The 22,104-nt window shown below is 39.2% G+C and overlaps 3 protein-coding genes across 6 annotated transcripts; 2 read left to right on the forward strand and 1 right to left on the reverse strand.

Moving 5' to 3' along the window:
• Nucleotides 1–1,890: 1,890 nt before the first annotated feature.
• On the forward strand, nt 1,891–11,104 carry LOC131461336 (bactericidal permeability-increasing protein-like). The gene is made up of 16 exons (XM_058632508.1): nt 1,891–1,999; nt 4,527–4,634; nt 4,751–4,865; nt 4,950–5,081; nt 5,647–5,802; nt 5,923–5,986; nt 7,069–7,129; nt 7,878–7,969; nt 8,084–8,260; nt 8,335–8,394; nt 8,486–8,653; nt 8,725–8,792; nt 8,880–8,922; nt 9,004–9,067; nt 9,759–9,835; nt 9,984–11,104. Exons 2-16 carry the CDS (start codon nt 4,532–4,534, stop codon nt 10,023–10,025), a joined length of 1,422 nt encoding a protein of 473 aa, XP_058488491.1. The 5' UTR covers nt 1,891–1,999; nt 4,527–4,531; the 3' UTR covers nt 10,026–11,104.
• cdk5rap1 (CDK5 regulatory subunit associated protein 1) lies at nt 10,308–17,375 on the reverse strand. Its single transcript, XM_058632507.1, has 13 exons — nt 16,944–17,375; nt 16,765–16,868; nt 16,647–16,681; nt 15,927–16,027; nt 15,634–15,844; nt 15,076–15,196; nt 13,998–14,228; nt 13,748–13,845; nt 13,570–13,625; nt 13,149–13,279; nt 12,911–13,060; nt 11,720–11,860; nt 10,308–10,900 (listed from the first exon to the last, which is right to left on the reverse strand). The coding sequence occupies exons 1-13, from the start codon at nt 17,212–17,214 to the stop codon at nt 10,760–10,762; spliced, it is 1,791 nt and encodes a 596-aa protein (XP_058488490.1). The 5' UTR covers nt 17,215–17,375; the 3' UTR covers nt 10,308–10,759.
• A 1,350-nt stretch (nt 17,376–18,725) lies between these two features.
• Nucleotides 18,726–21,797, forward strand: ghrh (growth hormone releasing hormone). Of its 4 annotated transcripts, none has more exons than XM_058632201.1 (6): nt 18,726–18,885; nt 19,149–19,239; nt 20,236–20,340; nt 20,699–20,803; nt 21,427–21,552; nt 21,637–21,797. In XM_058632201.1, exons 2-6 carry the CDS (start codon nt 19,160–19,162, stop codon nt 21,644–21,646), a joined length of 426 nt encoding a protein of 141 aa, XP_058488184.1. In that variant the 5' UTR covers nt 18,726–18,885; nt 19,149–19,159; the 3' UTR covers nt 21,647–21,797. The 4 variants fall into 4 exon arrangements, with proteins under 4 accessions (XP_058488184.1, XP_058488181.1, XP_058488183.1 ...); XM_058632198.1 differs by having other exon boundaries at nt 21,655–21,797; XM_058632200.1 differs by having other exon boundaries at nt 21,671–21,797.
• Nucleotides 21,798–22,104: the final 307 nt, after the last annotated feature.

Genomic DNA, 22,104 nt, shown 5'->3' on the forward strand with positions numbered 1-22,104 from the left:
AAGTTTTGGACATTAAACACAAGTAATTATGCTTTCCAAAGTGAATCTTACAGTTGCAAGTGTTGCAAGTCTATAAATGTCTCTGAGATTTGTGGAGTGTAACATTGCTCTAGTTCAAATATAGTTTAAAGTCCATAGAGAAAATCAGCATTTTAGTATGTGGGGACACAGGGGCTTCTGGTCCACTGTTGCCTCTTTAACATAGTTTAAAATCCAACAAAGGATTTAAACCACCAACGTCAGAAAATAGTGGTGGAGGCAGCAGTGGCTTGTGGCAGTGAAGGATAAGGACAGGGTTAAATGACCAGTAATCTCTTTATGGTTCATTATTAATTTATTAATATGACGAAAGCAGTTTCCTCACTGTGTGAACAAATGTAAACGTACAGTGGTAAATCCTGATGATGTCAAACATGGTAAAGTATGGTGACAGTAAAGCACACTTGGATCAAATGCTTTGTGCACTTTCGCCCACTAGATGTCCCTAGAGTCCCGATTGTGCAGAATTATATGGTCAGAGTTTGAAATTGATGTTTTAAAAAGAATGCTGATTAGGTTGAAAATGTTGAATAAATACATTTTAATTATGGTGCTTAGTAATAAAAACACACACTTTGTATTGTATTTCTATTTGAGTATGTAAGTGCATTTTACTTCATAAAATTCTGTTCTGTTCTGTTCTGTTATGAACTGTTTCAGATGATGGAAGGCTCGACTCTACCTGCTCATTTCATCTACAAAATATAAACCAATATAAAACAATAACGTTGCCGCGTCAGTCGTCAAAGCTCGATGACAACTCAATTACTTCACATAGAAACGCTACAGTAACTCGACAAATACATCTTACTTTGGAGTTTTATACTTAATCTGCTTTAAAAGCTGCCTTTGAAGAGACCCTGTAGCTAAGCTCTGCTTCCCCCTTTAAAGATATACGAGGTCAACATTAGGAAAAAATGTCTGTATTTGTTTAATCCTACCTAATAAAATCGAAGTAAATTTAAGTTTGTATCACTTCACAAAAAAAATGAAAATGAAAAAGAAAATGATGGATTTTACACAAAGGTACGCAGGAGTTTGTGACTTCTGTGATTGAAATCATTTGTTCAGATTTACTAAAGCTGGCAGCTTTAGACCAGTAGCTCCTGATTTTTCCTCTATGGACTTTGGTGTGGGAGTGTGAGTGGTTTACACACATGCAGAAAAGGCTGTCTAAAAGTGAAATAAAGCAGCAAACACATTGTTAAGCCACTGTAGATTTAAGCAGGCTTAGATTATATTAAATGCACCTTTTGTTATGACTGAGTGAGTCCCTCATAATTCAAAATATCTGAACTAAAAGTGAAGCAGAGAACTTAGTGCAGGGAGAACGGGACATTGTTTTCTGTCATTTGTACTTCTCGTATCATTAAGGCAAACACGAAAGGAGGAAAAAACTAAAATAATAAAAAGCCAATAAAAGATGATACGTTTTATTGAGCAGCAGGTCAATAAAGATATAGAATAGCTTGATAAACACTATTTCATACTTGTGTGTTAAACGTGGTCTTTTCTGTAAACACGCCATTGTGGTGATACAGCGCAGGTCTCGTAACCAACACAGACTTGTTCTAAAACAGGGCTTTTTTTGTTGGGTTTGGTTCAACAAATGAGTGAATTTTCATGACTTTACTGGAACTAAAACAAGGTCAAAGCTACAAAGGCAAACACTATGTCAAACATTCAGAACTGTACCTCCACGGTGTGTTGTCTCCACAAACAACTCCCAGATAAATATTAATCTTACACTTTTGGTCTTTTGTGATTTTTTTTTTGTGTGAAGAGATTGTCGCAGAGCAGAGCAGCGAGACATTCAAATACCAAGTTTGCTTATTGTTGCTATCGGTTCAGTTTCCTGATTGAGTAAGTGGATTACAGGTCATGTGTCTCCTGTTCCTCCCTCAGTCCGTCTTATTGGCAGCCACAGTGACACACCAGGACAAACCTCCTGCTGCTTAAGGTAAGAGCCACACCACACATGCTAATAATTTGAGGACAGGATCTTTTCCTGGATAATGTATCGGGAAATATTGCAAAATATGTATTACAACAGGTCTGACAAGTGTTTTTCTATGCCCTGATTTGACATGTTGTGTAGACTGTGACGCACAGACACAGGTTATATAAGACATATCTAATATTCTGTTTATCATCAGTGTCAGGGCGATGAACTGTTCCTCTGTGGCTTATTAAAGAGTTTGGTACATGTCATTTTTCCTGATGATTTTCCTGATGATACCATATAAAAACAGCCGTTTTTATATGTTCTTTTATCAGTTCTTTTCACAGCCTAAAACACTAAAGCATGATTTAGGACTGGTTAAATTTGTTACATCATGGTGCTTTTGATGGACATCATGTGACAGCTGAGTTGTTGGGGAGATTCCTGAAAACAAGGCTTTGGGATCAGTCAAGATGAGCCATTGATGAGGTTTTAAGAATTTACTGAGGACAGCTCAGTTCCAAAGGAGAACAGAGACAACGCCAGGCATGAGGTGCAGGGCGTCGTCTCAGATTCTGATGAGCATCTTGCCAGGGCTGAATACATATAGACAAATGTGCACATCAATCTTTGAGACAGTGCATAAGGTTCAAGATGACCTGTGCTCTCTGCATTAATCTGGGCCTTGTTCCGTCACTATCCAAGGTTGGACAGTTGCAAGCTACTCAAGCAGACAATCTTGAACGGTGCTTAGATTCTGTGTGTTATCATCCCCCTTTGTTTTAGAGTTGAGGAACATCAGGCCTCCTACAGGGAACTAAGTGCGACTCTTCTGTTTTTTCTGTATTTTTCAAGTAATAAATCAGAGAGAGACGGCCGAATCACGCAGCTGTCCTGAAATAGAAATAGTTCCTTGTAGTTTTTTGACAAAAATACACATTCAAAAGGGAAATAAATGGTGGACTTGTCCTTTAATCTTAATTTAATAATTTAATAAAACTGCAGCTCGTCTGCTGACCTATTGGCAGTCATGTGGTTTCTTCCGCAGTGGTCAAATCCTTCACAAGCCCCAGACTGAAGCAGGAACCTCCGACAAAAAGAAGCAGTGGCAACTCATTTGCACATTTGGTGTTTCTGTGCCATAACCTAAAATAGGACTTTTATCTCAGTCTGAAACATGGAGGCTCGTTCACACGACTGCCAGCGAGGTAGAGCAGATTTTTAACACTTAAAACCCAATTAAATCTACATCTGCTCACATCTACGGTATTTCCCATTAAACAGCATTTTCTGATGGGAAACTGAAACAGCTCAGATGTGGGACAGACGGCACGGGCCCTCGATAAGGACAGTGTGATCTTGGGGGAAAGAATGGCCGATATGGCGTGTATCTCCTCTGCTCTGTCCGTGTAAACATAGCATGGCTTGTGTGATGCGTTAAGACAACGGTAAATGGGGACCCACGTTTTAAAGATTAACCATCGTGACCAAACACACAGTATAAACTATACGGACAAAAGTATTTGGACGCAACAGGGACTGTAATGACGTATTCAAATACATACACAGTACTTCCACATGGAGTTGGTCCCCCTTTTGCAGCTCGAACAGCTCTCTAGAGCATTTATGAGGTCAGACAATCTCTGTTCCAGTTCATCCCAAAGGTGCTCGATGGGATCAGGTCACTCAACTCATCAAACCATGTCTTTATAGTCCTTGCTTTGTGCACTGGGACACAATCATGTTGAAATAGAAAAGGGCCTTTCTCTTTGTTGCCACAAAGTTGGAAGCATAGCATTGTCCAAAATGTCTTGGTATGCTGAAGTGTTAAGATTGTCCTTCACTGGAGATAAGGGGCCATTTCTGTAACACCTAATATCCTTTAGAACAGGTAAATCAGCCACTTCCAAGAGACAAATGTATAATTTCTTCATTTGCCATTTAATGAATTTAAGTAAAAAGCAAGAAGTATTTACCCAACGTAGCAGGGATTTTTTCTTTTTATCACTTTATGTGTGTATAGACTGGCAATGTTGCCAGAAACACAGAGAGAGTCACATGGAGCTGATTGGTTTAATCACTGATTATGTGTCAGTGCTGTCTGTCATTTATCCATACTTGAAAACATGAATTATCCCTTTAAATAGTAGCTCTTTTCTCACCACTGACCCAATGACTTTTTTGCTGCTAATCAAGAATGAAATGACTAAAACACTACATAGACAGCTTATTATATTATATTATATTATATTATACTTTACCCACATGTATAATGTAGGTCATATTTATTCTGGAGAGAAAATGTTGACCTCAGTTAAAACAGACAGAAAAAGAGGAAACGTGCAAACAAATGTAATCACGTTGCATTATAAGCCGTCTATGAATGGGTCACTGTGCTGGCAAATGAGGAAGCAGTAAAGAAGAAATCCCCTAAACGAGGAAGTGCTGATTTATTATTGACCTCGCACAATCGTCAACCATACTGAAAGAGAAACTTTGTTAAATCTATGAGGCTGAACAACTTGTACTTTCCATCTCACAACAGTCAAGATGTCCCTGAGTTTTTGGCTCCTTGTGTTGGCTTTTATCTCCGTGAGCTCAAGCACCAATCCTGGAGTAAAGGTCAGGCTAACAGAAAAGGGCCTTGAATATGGTAAGTTGTTAAAGCAACAGATTTGTCTTTTAGCTATAAAGCATCTCTCACTCTGTGTCTCCGTCTTGCTCTCTGTCTCCAGAGTCTCATGATCACATGTTCTTGTCTTTTGCTAGGCAGACAACTGGGCATGGTTTCAATCCAGCAGAAACTCAAGACCATCAAAATCCCAGATATTTCAGGGAAGCAGAGTGTCAAAGGCATTGGCAAAGTCCAGTACAGCTTGTCAAAGTAAGGCTGCTCTACATCTATATCACCTGGAAACTGTGACAGAAACCAAAGCACCTTTACAAACAAGCCTCTTCTTTATTCCAGTATGCAAATTGTGAATGTGGGTTTACCCAAGTCTGCAGTGGATCCTGTACTGGGCACCGGCATCAGACTGTCTATTGGTGACGCTTTCCTCACTCTGCAGGGAGACTGGAGGGTCAAGTATTTGCGAATAGTGTGAGTGTGATTTTTGAGATTTATCCTAAACAGTACATTTAAAAGGTGCAGTGTGTATCTTTAGGTCATGCTGCTTGCTGGTTTTATTATTCTGCCTCGGGTTGGTCTTTTGATGCAAAAATCATGCAACATAATTTGTTTCCTTGTATACTGCCAGACCAGACTGAGGGAGCATTTGTGTGTATACAGCAGCAGCACAGGGGCGGGTGGGGAAACATGTAACAGCAGAACAACTGAGTTTTTTTTTAGCAGTACAGTTCAACAAACACTTCTTTGTTTTCATACTCAAACCTGTCTGCCGCCATCTCGGTTTACTAGCGCAATGTTGCTGTCTTGACTTAAACAAATCACTTCCTGTGTGCAGAGCTGGAAAACAAAAAAAAGCTTCTGTACTGAGAAAAACACAGACCGAGTTGTGTGATAGGCTCAATCATCTGGCAGTGGTTTAAACATAAACATACATTTGTTTAATACTTAAATGAATTAGTTACACACTACAGCTTTAAATTCCATTGTGTGATGTTTCTGTGCTGCAGTCAGTCTCCCTCTCTCTCTCTCTAAACAGGAAAGACAGTGGCTCATTTGACTTGAATGTGAATGGAATCACTATCAGCACAAGTATTGCCATCAAGAGTGACGAGACAGGCCGACCTGCAGTCAGCAGTGTCAGCTGTGCAGCTACTGTTGCCAGCGCACACATCAAATTTCACCATGGAGCCAGGTAAGTCAAGCACTACTGTTTGTATGAACGTGGACTGTCAATTTACAGTTGTACTGATGTTACTTTATTCACTGTTTACCACCATAACTCCTGTGGTTGTTGTTTGTTTGTTTGTTTTAGTTGGCTGTACAATCTCTTCAGTAACTTCATTGATAAGTCACTGAGAAACACACTGCAGAAACAGGTGAGGTTAAACAACAACACTGCTCAGATCAGTCGTAACTGAGCAAGAGTCGTCACTCTTGCAAGTCAGATTTTAGTTGGATTAAGACAATAATTTGGTAATTTCTAACGTCATGTAAACACATTAGTATGACTAACCAGTCTGATTCGGACTAGCATACCTGGATAATGCAATTCATAGTCCGATTACTCCTGCATGTATATGCTTAGTCGGACTGGAGTCGGTCTAGGCGTTCTGCGCACGCATCCAAATTTCCTCCCCGGTATTTGACCCAGAAGTCTTTCTTTGGACAACACAGCAACCACAAGAGCCATGCTCCATCTAATTTGTATCACCATTAACATGTACAGCAGGTACAAAACATACAGAACCACAGCACCATCCACCTCACCATTCACCGTTTGTTTTTCGGTCATAAAGGAATCATAAAACTCATTCAATACGCACAAGCTTAGAGAGAGATACAGCGCTGTCCGGTTGCCTCTCTTAGTCGGACCACGGCCATAGCTCAATTAAACCATGCATGTAAATGTACTGATTGCGTTGGATGACATCATGATTTATAAATAAATCTAGCACTCAGGTACAGTAATACCAAATGTTGACAGTTCAGTTTTTGGTTGCGTGTGGTTGTAGAGACATAGACACATTGTCAACGCTGACTTTGCAGAGTGTGTTGCCAAGCGCAACATCATTTCTGTGAACCAGCTTTGGACCCAAACAGTTGCTCTTTGACTCTTCATCATAACAAGGCTGCCAGCAGAGACAGAAGGGACTTTACAAAAGGCCAGGCGAGGCAGCTTTGTAGAGCAATGAGCCATGTTATCAGACAGCAAGCGTCCAGGTCCCAGGCTGGAACCCACACGTAAAAAAAACTAAATGATCCTTTAAGGTGAAAATACATTTAAAAGCACTGTGATAAAAAAAATAAAAATCTACATGTAACTATAAGAATAACAAAATGTACCCAAAAAAAAGTATACCTCTGTGAGTGATGCATTAATAGAGATGACATTGTTTGTGGCACATTCATGTGTAAACTGTATTTTACTGTTGTGATTTGCTGCTCTTTACTGTTGCAGATGTGCCCTCTGGTGGCTGATGCTGTATCTGATATAAACCCTTATTTGAAAACTCTCAATGGTAAAGTATCTATCCAAAACAACATATGTGCATCCCTCACTTTCTGGTCACATTTCATTGGTGGTGCATGTCTCTCTTTACAGCCTGTACTTTTGAGATATTTAGAGATTTTGGATTTTACCAGTATTAGACTGATACTGATGTTGTACTGGCTAATCAGCGCTGAGTTTAAAACAGATCAGTTATGAAAGCTTTCAGAGGAGCGACTAGTTCCTCACCTGTTGTCCTGCCAAACTTGTAAAGAATCAACTTCATTCCTCTGATGAGATCTGATGGTATGTGGGTAGCGCTTAGTACGACTGTTTACACCTGGCATTAAAATGCTTCCTGGATGTGTCTCCGGTGACCAAATGAGTTCAGATCTGGCTTCCCCTGACCTGCATTCAAAAACACACTGATGCCATGTTTGTATGTATAAACAATGACAGGTGACTGAGAGAAAAACGATAGACAAGTGAAGCTGAGTGAATCAAAGCTCTACTCGCACTGCTATAACACGAAGTGAGATTTTAACCAACAGACAAAAGAAATCATATGACAATTAGAGATGACACAAAGAGGTGGTCTCTAACCTGTCCAGAGGATGGACTGCATTAAGTCCAGGAATGTGTGTCCTAAAGCCACCTGCTAATGTGTTTTTTGTGATTGAATCAGAGGACAGATCGGAATCTTGAAGTGATTAGTTACCAGGTCTGAATGGGACAATGTTTCACCCATATTGAATAAGTGACTTTCTATCTAACTACAGTTATAGCCAAGGTGGACCAGTATGCAGAGATTGAATATTCCATGGTGTCGTCACCCACAGTTTCAAACTCTTCTATCGACTTGGGCTTGAAGGTAAAGAGTCTTATATTGATACCAATCGACGCTGTAGAATTTGAATACTCAATAAGCTTAAAAAAACACATTGTTATTGTTTTTCTACCTCCTCTTCTTTCTTCTGTCCTTTAGGGTGAATTTTACAACGTAGGGAAGCATCAGGAAGCTCCGTTCTCGCCCACAGCCTTTTCCCTGCCGCCCCAGGTCAACAACATGTTGTACATTGGCGTTTCTGCGTACACTGCCGACACTGCAGCCTTCGCCTACAACAAAGCCGGAGCTCTCAGCCTGTACATCACTGACGACATGGTGAGAAACACCCTCCTGACTCATTAGTCAATAAATCTCCTAAGTCTAAAACTTTTCTCATTCTATCGCAACAGATCCCACAGAGCTCTCCCATTCGACTCAACACCAGGACGTTTGGAACATTCATCCCGCAGGTTACAACAACACTCTTCACTGCTTTGCTTGTGAACACTACCTTCATTGCTCATTTGTCAACTAGAGTGTTTCTTGGTGGGGTTTTTTCAGATCGCCAAGCTTTACCCAGGTCTGATGATGAAACTGCTGCTGGAGACAGACAAAGCTCCGATCATCACCTTTGGCTCCAACAACATGACCATTCAAGCCAGCGGAGTAGTGACAGCATACGCCATCCAGCCCAATGGCACACTTTCCCCTCTCTTTGCCCTCAACGTGGTGGGTTACGCAGACAACATGATTAAAAAGTCACTGTTGGAACAATTGGACTCATTGTGTTATCTTTACAGGCGACCAGCGTCAGTGCCAAAGTGTCCGTCAGTGGAACAAGGCTGGCTGGAGCCGTCACCCTCAACAAGTGAGTTACTGAAAAAAAAAAAAGATTGGGGTGAAAAGGTCGTGGCAGAGATGAACATCAGGGTCTAATTTTGCCTCATTTGCACAGAATGGATCTGACCCTGAGGACAAGTTATGTGGGAGAGTTTCAGGTGAGGGATGCATTATAGCACGAGTCACAGTGTGCACCTTCACTAACAACTTTACAAACTAACCCTAACTCTAATCTTCAGGTCAGAACCCTGGACAGTGTCCTGCAAATGGTCGTCAAAGCGGTTGTGATACCCAAACTGAATGGTAAGTTTTTGCATTTTTAAGCTGTTTCCTAAGTGAACGAGGTGTAATATCATGTACTCGGGCTGCGGCATGCAGAACAGTTCCAAGAATAGAGTTCAGAGGTCATATTTTAGACTTAAATTTCAGACTGTGTATCACTTAATGCCTGAAATTAAAGCAACACTATGCAACTTTCTTAAATCTATAAAACAGTCAGTGCCCCAGTGCGCCTCCTGCATCGCTAACCAGAACCACCGATGCTTGCTCACACTGAAAACATGGCTGCCAACGAGGACACAAGGAAAAACTAATTTTAGGCACATTCTACATTTGAAATATAAGCAATTATATTCACCATGTCTTAATAAAAAAACAAACAAACACAAAGGTGAAAACCTGGCCTTGTTGATGAGGGTGATGACTGGGTTTACGTGTTAACAGTTTGATAGAAAAAGTGGCCTGAGCAATCAGTCTATTTTAATTGTGAACACAGACAAATCATATACAAATATGAATTTGGGTATTTTCTGAAATTATTGGGATTTTTTCTTTCCATATTTATCTATTTTATGACCGTGTAGGTAATGCATGTCGAGCTGTATCTGTTTTATTCATGTCAGACTGTGTTATAAAGCCAAAAACTCTATGATCATGTTTTTCCAAATTATTTATGAGCATATTTTTTTATAGATGTTTTAACCTTTCTCCGTAGTAAAACTTGCGCAGGGATACCCTCTCCCTACGATTGGAAAGATGAAGCTTGTGAACACTCAGGTCGAGGTCCTGAAGGTCAGAGACGTGACATTTTTTGTATAAAACATGTTGTTAGCTGTGAGCTACATCTGTTTTGTGAATAAAACTACTTGATAGATGTAACTTGTGATCTCCAAGCCGTTTAAGTAAATATCTGCTGCTGCTGTGCTTTGTTTTCCTCTAGGACTACATGCTGATCGGAACAGACGTACAGTTTACTGGTTAAACTGCATTCCTCAAAACTCCCACAATCCCTTTCTGCACTGGAGCATGTCATTATGAAGACACTGCAACAACCAGACTGAGAAATCTCTGAGACACTGGATGAGTATTACTTTAAAAACTTGAGAAATGCAAAACAATTGCATTAAGATCTCACTTTTTTTTTTATGATTTTTACATTATTTTTTACATAATAAATGTAGATGAGAGCTGCAGACTTTTCAGCAAAGCAGTTGTTCTGTCATACCAAGCAGCACTGTGTGAGGGTGTGGTTTTTCTTTTTGTAAACACAGTCATCTTTTCTGTAATAACAGGCTCCGAGCAGAGCAGAACACAGCACTTTCTGCTGCTGACAAATTCTTTTTCAAAGTTTCTGACTCTGTAGCACAAAAGAATTGCTGATCAATGATATTTCTTTGAAGAATCTCCCGGAAAAAGAAAATAAAAGCACCAAACAAGCACTCTGCTGCAAAACAAGCAGGATTCTTTTAATTTTAATGGCTGAACTTCAAAAAACTTCAAAAAACAGTTTGTGTTCAGGAGTTCAGAATGTACATGCACATAGTTGGTGGTGACTGTGAAAATAAATAAATAACACATTATAGCTGTTGTAGCCCATCAGTGCAGTTCAGTGGGACTGGATCAAAGTGTCTGTAAAAACACCCACAGTGTGTCTTTGTAGCCAGAGAAGAGAAAGAGGCGGAGCTAGTGAGTTTCCTGTGGCGTTACCTTTGTCAATCAGTGGCAGCTCTCGATCATGGTGGAGCCACGTTCATCAACCTCGTGCTCCGGCAGAGTCTCATAGTTTTTCCCTGTGCCCCTCAGAGAGCTGCAACTGAGAGCTTGACCTCGCATGCTTTGGGAGTTGGCCGACAATATCTACATTTAAGAGACAAAAAAACTACATTTAATGACTGGCTAACATTCACAACTCTGAAAAAGACCATATATGTAATGCCTTAATTGTGGACACTGTGATGATTGTTGACTTGATGGGATCCTATAATAATCTTTTCATCCAAACCTTCACCTTGCTCTTTTATTTTATGGTTTTATTTTATTAAATGTGTGCCAATATCTGAACAGCTGGAAATCTTTTTTTTTTGGACTAGTTTGTAAATACTTCCACACTTATATACATGAGGTACTGACAAACAGTTACTCAGCACAGAGTGTAAATCCAGGTGCACAGAGAAGAAAACTGATTTTAGCAACTCAGTTAATATCAGTTAAACAAGAGGTTAACTGATATGTCTTGGTTTTTATTTTGGGTTTTTTAAATGATGGATGCAGATGCTGGTGCCAATTTTTATAAATCAATGGTCTGTCTCTCCAAAAAGATAATTATGTACTTAGACATACTACTCTTATACTACTACATACTCAAATAAACCAGCTTTTTTTTAACTCAGAGGGACACAGGAGGTACTAATCCTCTGCTGCCTTAAACATATTATTATGGTATGGCAGACTTAAGTAACCAAAACTGTTCTAACTTTGACTGAAAATAATGTGAAATATCATTATTATTTACAGTTTCTAAATACACTTTACCCACAATATAATTTAAACTGTAGTTTATTCTCACTTTGTAAGGTCCACTGCTACTAATAGATCTGTAATCATGTCAGCTTGACCTACAATATCAACCACATCTATCATACTGTGTTATAAAAAACATTGAAAGCCAAACCCTACCTTCACCAGCACATAGTCTCCAGCAGTGATGGGTGCAGTGTTGGACTCTGCTGCTTGAACAGCTAAATCTTCTTTGGGGAAAATCACTTTGAGGTTGCCGTCAGCTCGTCCACACAGCTCCTCAGCAGATCTCTTACTGTCCTGCATCAGAGTGGAACCAGAGATGAGCAGTGTTGCCTGGTAACAGGTTACAGTAGCTACCACAACTCCTAATTCTACGTAAATTCATAAGCAGTGGTAGAAATTAGCTACTCAATTCCTGCATTGGATGTTTACAGTAATTAAAACACACTCACCAGTCACTTTATTACTTTATTTATACACCAGTTCTACCACTTGTTAAACACAAACATCAGAAGACCACACTGGCCATTTTTTTAAAAGGTACACATATTACCTAAAGAAGTAGCTGGTGAGTAGAAGTACAATATCTATCCATCTCACCATTTTCTAGCAATTTCTGAGAACCCGTACACGACCACAAGTTAAGCAGAATCTGCAAAAAGTTTTGTATAACTTCGTTTTTCTTTATCCACACGGAATCAGCATTTTGGGAGCCCTAACACCCTAAACTCTAACGCCTTAAATATGTATGAAGCCATCTCCTGCAAAAAGAAAAAGATCTTATAAAGTTCTGCTTCCGTGTGGCTAAGATATAAATCTTTTTTTTTTTTCAAGTCCAATATTCAAGACTTGAGTGTCACAAGTAAAGACGGTAAGAAATGCCTATTGTAGCCTGTCGCCAATCAAACAGACATGTGTGGAGAAGAAGGGCTCGCTTCAAGGCATTCTAATGCTATTTTGCCTTTATAGTTCTTTATCGTGGTAATGCAAGATCAATTCTAACCCTGGTTTGATCTCTCTCCTTGTCAGGAGCCTTTTTAGTCAAAGTCTTCTTTGAAAGTAAATCCTTAGATTTGCCCTCAGTGGACACTTTGAACTACTTTTTGACATAAACTTATAAACACACCTTATAGTGAACATCCTGAACTTTAAGTGTCAACAGTCAATGCAAGTGCTGGGATACCAAGGCCCTGATAACAACACACAGAGGGCTCTCTGCTCTACTATACTTTTTTAAGATATTCGTTTCCAGATATCCTTTAAAATGTTGCATATTGGACCTTTAAAAAGTGAATGTAGCCCCGCTACTGTAAACAATCAGTGTTGAAGTCCATTTGCAGTACTCACTCCCTCCACCAGGACAAGCTGTGTGCTGCCGATGAGAGCAGCGTTGACCCTCGCAGCCTCCTCCCTGAACACGGTGATACACTCCTCCACCCTCCGCCGCTTCACCTCTGCTGGCACGTCGTCTTGTAGCCGATGGTGGGCGTGGGTTTTCTGAGTGAGATGAAGGACACATGGACACGGGTTCAAATTTAAAGTCGGCGTTATATTTGGTGTGAAGACACAAGTTATAGGAGCTCACCTTTCTCATACTGTAGGCAAACAGGAATCCAACGTTGTAGCCAACCTCTCTGATCAGAGACAGGGTCTGCTGGTGATCGTCCTCCGACTCTCCACAGAAGCCTGAGATGAAGTCACTGCTGAGACTCACATCTGCAACACACACACACACACACACACACACACGTATAAAATCATCACTTCTCCATAAAAAACATCACAAAAAGCTATTGTACCTTGAAGATTTTTTCTATTTTCAGGAGATGGTTTTAACGAGAATTTATGGATAAACACTCTTTATACGGTGTCATTTACTGTATCTTTTAATATCGGTAAGGCCTATGTAATTGCACATCTCAATTACAATATCTCTACTCTAAAATTATAAAGTGAATATTTCTCCATAAAGAGGTGGAACAAAGTAAAAGGAAAACACAACCTACCTGGGATGATTCTCTTAATGCTCTTGACAAGATCAAGGTAAGCCTCTCGTGTGTAGCTATAAGGTGTAAGGGTTTGTTTGTTTTTTAGTCAGTTTATCAGTATTTTTATTAACATTTTAAGACACTGTTTTAAGAAAAATGGAATTGAGTTTAGAAAAAGGACAAAGTTGTTGTTTACCCACGACGCATCGCTTTCAGGACCTGGCTGCTTCCACTCTGGGCTGGAAGGTGAATCTGCTTACAAACGTTCCCTCGCTCTGCAATAAGATGCAAAACCTGCAAACAGCAAAACAGATCCCGGATCAATGAGCTTGAGTCAGCCAAGTTCATATGGTCATTTTGTGGAAAGTGGTATTTTTTTATTTTGACAGTCGGAATTTGACGTTGCACTCTTATGAAATATTGTTATAGAAAACAAAAACGCAAACCTCGTCAGGGAAATCTTTGGGATGAGGGGAGGTGAATCTGATCCTCATGTCAGGATCGATGCGCGACACTTGATCCAGCAGGTCGGAGAAGCGCAGTCCTCCCCGCTTCGAGCGGTAGACCGTCTTAAAGCCGGGACTGAGTCTGGTCAGGTCTGAGCCACAGAACTGTTCCTCTGACGTGTCTCTGTAGCTGTTCACATTCTGACCCAGCAACGTCACCTCCTTCACACCCTGAGGAAAATATTCACCATACAAAACAAGTCAGGGAATAATTTATTCACTCCATTTAAAATTTAAAATCACATTTAAAATAGCATTGGCTGAAAGACAATATGGCTGCAGTTGGACACACACAGACCAATTTTAGCCACTAAACAAATGACTCACCTAATAGAATCTACAACAGCGTACGTGTAAACTATTTAAAGAATGTGTTCACTGCTTAATTTCACCATTTCAGAGCCTTTTTTTGACAGAAAACTAAAGTTTGTATCACTTTGTAAAATATTCACTCCACCACACCAAAGCAGATATCTTACATTTAAGCCCACAGGACACAATAGCTGCTTGTCCACTGCGGCCTCTTTTGGAAAGTTTGTAATTTTTTATCCGTTATCAAGCCAGGAAGGTCCCATTCAGATACAAGATCTCTTCTTCTTACGTAAATCAGAGCAAAGAATTTCACAAAACAACACAGTGAGCAGCTTACCAAGGCTGTTTTGCAGCGAGATAAAGCAGTGAACATATTCTGAAGATAACTTAGACTTAAACTGCCGTGGGTTTCACAAGATGAGGCTTTTGTTAATTGTCAAAAATCTGTTGTTCTGGCTTTCTGACAAACGTGAACCTGAACTACCCCCCCCTTTAAACTGGCAATTGTCAAACACAACTCTTCATTTTACTGTAAAGAGAAGATATTAGACCTATTATTAGAGATTAAATGTCATTTCCTTCTAAAATACATACTGTATTTGTGGCCACAGTCTTCTGTCATAATGGGTTGTTTTCTTTTAGCAATGTCCTGCTCTTGCCCATGGAGGCAGTGGATGGTTTCTTTAATGTTGTGTTTATAACTTGCCTGGTCAGACAGCATGCGGACTTCGTCTAGAATTGAACTGACAGGTCGACTCCTCTCTCGGCCTCGGGTGAAAGGAACAATGCAGTAACTGCACATGTTGTCACAGCCTCGCATGATGGACCTGCCGGCAGCAAAAGACACAAACCAAAACTATTAAGACACAGTTGATACAGTAAGTTTCCATGAGACAGCTTTCAGGCGGATGTAAAAGAGGATCAAAAACAGATCGAGGACACAGAAAATATGACAAAATACTTCATAAACATGTTTAAGCTTGAGGGAGGTGGAAATGTTGGCGTGTCAATAAAAGGTAACAGTAAATAAGTATAATAGAAACAGATCCAGTGAATCAAGGATGAGGTTTAGGAATCAGTTTCAACATGTCACTGCACTGATTAAGGTAAATTTGGAATAAAACATTAAGATGCATTCAGGTGAAATTCGCTCTCTGTTTGCCAACAACATCATCTGTCACAATAATCACAACAATATGATCTTTTGAGCATGTCGTACAGGTCTGGTGGTGAGGACAGAGACTAAGTTGCTCCACAAACTCACACAAAAGCGCTGTGTCCATGAGGGGCATGCTGAACAGGCATGATGTCAGCGTAGGTCTCCTCTAATGACAGCAGAACATTGCTGGCCTGCTGACCTCCATCAGCTACAGTGAGGAGGCGGGGAAGGTCCCTGTAAGCATCTGGACCTGCAAGAACGTCCACCAGCTTCTCCCGCTCCAACAGCTCAGTCTTAAGCCTCTCTGCCATGCAACCTGAACACACACAACCGATAATGTTTATATTTCTTTGTGACTGTAGCTGTAAAATAAGCCATCACTCACTTCAGTCACTTACCTAAAATCCCAATTTTCATTGGTGCGTGGGTCCTCAGCCGGCGCCTTTTCATAACTGTCAGTTCTTGTAATCGATTCCAAATAGTTTGTTCAGCTTTTTCTCTGAGGAGTTCAAATGTATCGGTCAGTTGACGCATCTCATAGTTGAATGTGTGAAAACCTTGTTATGCCAACTTTATGTTTGATTGCCGGTACTGTATCATATTTACTGTGAAGGTTCTCAGTCATCAAGGTCATTGTATTTTCAGGAATTTAAATACAGGCAAGTGGGTTCTTTGACTGAAGATATCTCTTGGTTGAGGTGAAACATCTTCAACTTCACTAAAGTAAGTCTAGTAGACTATATCTAAACTCCTGAATGCATAACTTTGAGTGTTTTAATAACGAATATAGGGCTGCAACTAAATGTATTATTTTCTCGATTAATCGAGCACTTGTTTGGTCGAGAAGATGTCAGAAAATGTTGCTCAGTATTCACCAAACGTGGAAATGATGATGTTCTCGAATGCCTTGTTTTGTGCACAAACCAAAATGATTAATTTTTAATGATTTCTTTGTGATATGGAGCAAACTATTCACATTTAAGAAGCTGAACATCAGAAAGACTGTTTTAATTATTGAAAGAAAAATCAATTATCAAAATAGTTGATGACTAATTTAGTAATCATTTAATCGAATAATCATTGCAGCCCTAATCGGTTGTCTTATAGGATTGTCTTACCTTATAGAGCATGTCACCAGGAGGACAACATCTGCCTGCAAGCCAAAGACAAATCAGGTTAACAGTGCTCATAACAGTGATATTAAAGCAGAAAAATTAACAGAGAACTCAGTTGTACCTCATTTAAATATACTGTGCGTTGATATCCCTTCTTCTGCAGTATGGACCAGGCTATTTCTGTGTCATTCTCATTCATTTGGCATCCATACGTTTCAAAATACACTGCAATAAAACAGAATAATACGTCATTTTAAAATTTGTCTCAAAAACAAATTGCTTTCACTCACACAGACTGACCTTTCCTTGAATTGCCCATCTCCATGTCCTCATAAAGGTCGTCATCTGTGTCTGACTGATGTCCATGTTGAGCAGCATCAACACCTTTAATGAAATCCTTAAAACTTGGACCAGAGGACAGATGAGTCTTAAACTTGTCCACGGTTGTCCTCCCTCTCTTATTGACACTGGTGGTCGCTACATTAGAGCAATATCTGAGCTGGATGCACCTTACATGAATCCAGGGTCTGGAGCCTGTGAACAAGGGTTTTAAAGTCCTGAAAAACACCATTCTAGGTTAGTTTTAGCTCAAACTACTAAATACTTTTTTAGATTTAGCGCTAAATGGCCACACTAGCATCTCGCTCTAGCACTATGTCCAACATATGTCTCAGGTTTGTCTAACTGAGTAATTCCCTGTTTGTGTGCTAGCTACAAATGTCATTCATGTCCATGCCAAAGATGTCTCAACGTCAAGAGAAAAATCTCCTCTTGCCACGAGGACGTTGTACAAACCCAGAAAATCGACGAATAGTCAAACATGAATTGTTGCTTTGTGACAATGAAAGCGAAGGAACGGCGGCTGCATCTCTGTTTTGTAGCAAATAATATACAACTACTCTCTTAAATGTAGAAAGATTATTGTCTGAAGATAATGTACTATAATATTATTCACTGCGAAGTTAGAAGTGAGTGACGGGGAATGCTCTTGTGGTACCGCGGCTGTCCGTTGGCTGAAAATGTCCCCCCCGGTACGACAAACTTCACGCTCCGTTCCGGGCATGGACGACTCTTCCCGTAGGAGGTAAACTTTAAAAGCTGAACATTTATTAGTGAGATAATGTCAACAGTTCCCATTTATTTGTCATATTGTGGTCCCATTCTACGACCAAAAAAAAGAAGCGTGTCCTACTTTATCTGCTGCATAATAACACAGTTACTCTTGAAATAATAATATTTAAATAAAAAATAGAGTTCAATTTATATCTTAGCAACAAATATTGGTTGATAAATCAATTTAAAATAAAATAAAATACACAATAAGAGAGCAGTAGTATTACCCAGATTACCCACTAACCCAGATTACCCACTAACCCACAACATACAGTATATCTGATTATGTGCACTAACTTCTTTTAAATGTGCTTTCTGTATTTGTGCAGTTTGTGTTATGAATCTTATGACGTTAATATCGTGTCTGTGAGCACAAAGTTTAAATCAGAGGTCTCAAAATTGTGGGCCCCCCAAACAATTTATATAATTATAGTTATAAGTTACTTTTATATGTTTTGTTTTTTTTAATTAATAGATTCATTTTTATATCACACATATGTACTTTTTACCACTTGACATCAAAACAAACACTTTTATTTTGAAATTCTGTGAAATATCATCATAAATATTATAATTTTTCAATATATTTTCCTCAGAAAGTTGTGACTACTGTACTGTATCTCACATGACCCACTGACCAGACAAGACACGCTATTTTGTATTTGTTTGTTTTTATTTTAGTAAAATAGGAATGTGTTATTTTTTCTTACATTATATTCTAGATTGATATTTATGACAAAACCCATGAGGCATTTCTTTGTGAAAATAACAATCATTCCAATAAAAGCAAATCTGATATGAGAGCGAGAGAGACAGAGAGAGAGAGAGAGAGAGAGAGAGAGAGAGAGAGGGAGAGAGAGAGAGAGAGAGAGAGAGAGAGAGAGAGAGAGAGAGAGAACACAGGCTGCTGAGTTCAAGGAGAGAGATAGAGAGAGTTACTGTGTAATGTGGGAGTGACTGTGAGCTACAGGTTCAGTATAAACTCACCATGTATTCAGGAATAACACACAGTTCTGTTCCAGTGACCCTGCTGTCCAGTGTTTCCTGGCAGTGAGCAATAAGGAAAGTGGAAGGCGCCGAATAAAGAAGAACTGCAGGGACACTGAGAATCTACTTTAAAAACATCAAGGTAAATCAAGTGTGTAAATGTGCACACATCTAATATCTGTAATATCTTTAAAACCTTTTTTTTTTTTTTTTTGCAATTCAGTTGCTGATATTTCCCACATATGCGTCTCTTCCTCCTGCAACTTGAGTGTTTTTGACAGAGTAATAAGGCTGTGTGAGGAGAAACTGTGCCATCAGCATATTCTGTTTTTCATAATGTTATTTCTTATCCTGTCATTTATTCGAGCTGTCCTCTCTTCTCCTGTCTTTTCTTCCTTTCTCCAGGACCAGCTGTGATGATGGACAAAGCTGCACTGCTGCTGTTTTGTTGCCTGGTCATGTCTTTATCAGGCTCCCCACTCTACCCATCCATCAGGTAAGTCCTCGCACATTTACTGGATTTACTCACGTCCTTTTTTTAACCATAAAATCATTTCTTAATATGTTATTTAAGCTGTTTATAAATGGTCACTTCAATATTTCTGATAAGACATATTGTGGTTATAGTTCTCCCTCCAAGAGTTAAAGAGCAAACTAGTTTTTTTGGAATAGAACGCTTCAAAATATGTCATTTAATGCTTTACTTAGTAGAGTTAAGTTATGTGAAAAGGTAGGAAAGCTTTGACACCACTTTGTCACGTCCAAAACAAATATTACAGACATGAGTATCAACAATTGTTATAATTTTTTTACAAAATGACTCTATTTTGCTTATTTTTGTGTCTTTTTAAAAAATAAGCTCACACAATCACTGTGTATTTTTATGTTATTTTTAACAACTATCAGACCAATAAGGAATATTGTACAAGCTCATCCCTAGTAATAGGTAGTCAATTTATCAATAAGTAATGAACTACTAAATCGATCATTAACTATTTTTATATAAAAAATAGGGGTTGAAGGGGTTTTAAGCTTTTTTGCCCTTGAATGACAGTAAACAACTCAGTGGTTTTATCTTAAATAATCAACAGAGGAGTTGAGAATTAAAATAACCCTTAGTTTCTACTCCATTGTGTAGCACGACCCAGAGACCACGCTGACGTGATCCCAGCGTCAGCGTGAAAATAAAGGTCACATATGATGTTTTCAAGTGTCCACCGTCCACTTTGCCTGTCACAGCTCTGACCTCTGCACTTGTTATGCAAAACGGGGTCAAGGTGTGTGGATCGTTCACATTGGTGTTGCATTTACACAGAAGCTTAATCACAGCGTCCTGTGTCGAAGCAGCAGAAAACACCACGGTTGTTAAACTGAGGATATTTTCCCTTTGTCTAAAAAGTTAATGACTCAATGTTTCTTTCCGTGATGCATCAGCGTGAATACTCTGTCCTACATTTGTTTGTTTTTTCTGTTTGATGGGGACGTTTCTCAGGTTCGGCCAGAGGGACACGTGCATCCTGATGACGTCTTCTATCAATGACCCAGCAGAGAAGCTGCAGGATGACACCAGTCCTCCCAGGGAGAGAGCAGAGTTACGGTTAGCTCATTCATACAGACCCAGCGCTTTAAAGGACACTTTAGCACATGTTCTCATTTACCTCTGGTGGCATCTACCAATGCAGTGAAGATAAATTCAGTTTCTGAGACATCCGTCTGTGTCAGTGACTCTGCCTTAATACAACAGAAGAGAATTTCTTTCATGGTGACCAATGACATAATAATGTTTCTGTTTTCAATGTAATACAAGCCAATAGTGAAATAGAATTTCTGCACCAAAAATGGAAAACATTAGAGAAAAACAGTATGCATTCAGCAGCAGTTGTTGACACAAATACTTATTATTTATTCCATACCGTTGAGAAAATTGATGAATTGTCCACTTTTCCTGGTTTTAGCTTGGGACGTCACGCTGATGCCATCTTTACAAACAGGTACAGGAAAGTTCTGGGTCAAATCTCAGCCAGGAAGTTCCTGCAGACAATCATGGGCAAACGGCTGGGGTAGGTACAGTATGATGAAAGCAATGACATCACTTTATTTTACAGCAAACAGCCATCATATGAGGGCTGCAATTATCCAATTAATCAATTACTAAACTATTTTGATTTTTCAGCTCCTTAAATGTAAATATTTTCTGGTTTCTTTGCTCCGTGTAACAAATAAATCATTAAAACTTAATCTTTTTTGTTTGTGGACATTTCTGAGATTTTACAGACTAAACAGGTACTCAATTAATCGAGAAAATAATCGACAGATTAATCGATTATGAAAATAATCCTTAGTTGCAGCCTTAAATTATATTAAATGATTGCTTTTTTATGTTGTAGCTGTAAAAATATATGTATATACACATGCCCCAGCATGTACAGAAAAGAATATTTGTAACTTGTTATCTATATTTCATATAGTTTTGTCACAAATTCATGGTTATACACGTAAATACAAGGTGGTTAAAATATCTTGATTTTTTTTTTAAATCCATATTTACCCCTGTTGTATTTATTATTAACTATATGATACTAACACTTGAAGGAAACCTGTCCCTTGAGACACTTACAGAGTGTTTTCAGAATGACAACAGAAACACTTTTTACAATATGAACTACTTCCGTTTTGTTCACAGAGATGAAAGCGAGAGCTACATGAAGCGTCAGTCGGACATCTATGAAGGCACCTACAAAGAAGATCTCACATCCATCCAGAGCAACCACAGATACAGAGGAGTGCACGGCGAGGTCATGGGGCCAAGGTAAATAATAAATAATAACTCATTAATACTCCCTTAGAAGGTCCAACAGCTAGAAACCCCAATCTGACTTTTCAACCATTATAGTCCTTCATGAACCTGCAGGTTTTCTTCTTCACAGACTGCTGAGCTGAGAACAGAAAGCTGCTGCCAGTGCTCACCACCACCAGTCATCATCTCTGCTCCGTTTCCTACACTTCTTCTGATCCAATTATTTAAAAAATAAAAAACAATTATGTCTTTTCTTATTCATTTGTTGTGGACATTAAAAGCTGTGAAGAAAACCTGGAGCTCAGCTCATAGACTTGTGCAATCTCACGTGAAAAACAGGCCATTTATGAGGATGTGGTAGGTCAGGCTCATGCTGAACTTGGCTGTGACAGGAGGTAAAATGCACTTAAAGCTATTTTCAGGTATTTGTGCCTCCATTTCTTTTTATTACCGCTTTATATTTACATGTATGATTGAGGACGAAAAAAGAAGAGAGCAGTCAGCCTAATCAGATGCCCGCTTTACCCGAGTCGTCATCAATCCTTATAAAACACACAATCTCAT

The sequence above is a fragment of the Solea solea genome, chromosome 6, assembly GCF_958295425.1.
Source record: "Solea solea chromosome 6, fSolSol10.1, whole genome shotgun sequence".
In the NCBI taxonomy this organism is placed as follows: Eukaryota; Metazoa; Chordata; class Actinopteri; order Pleuronectiformes; family Soleidae; genus Solea; species Solea solea.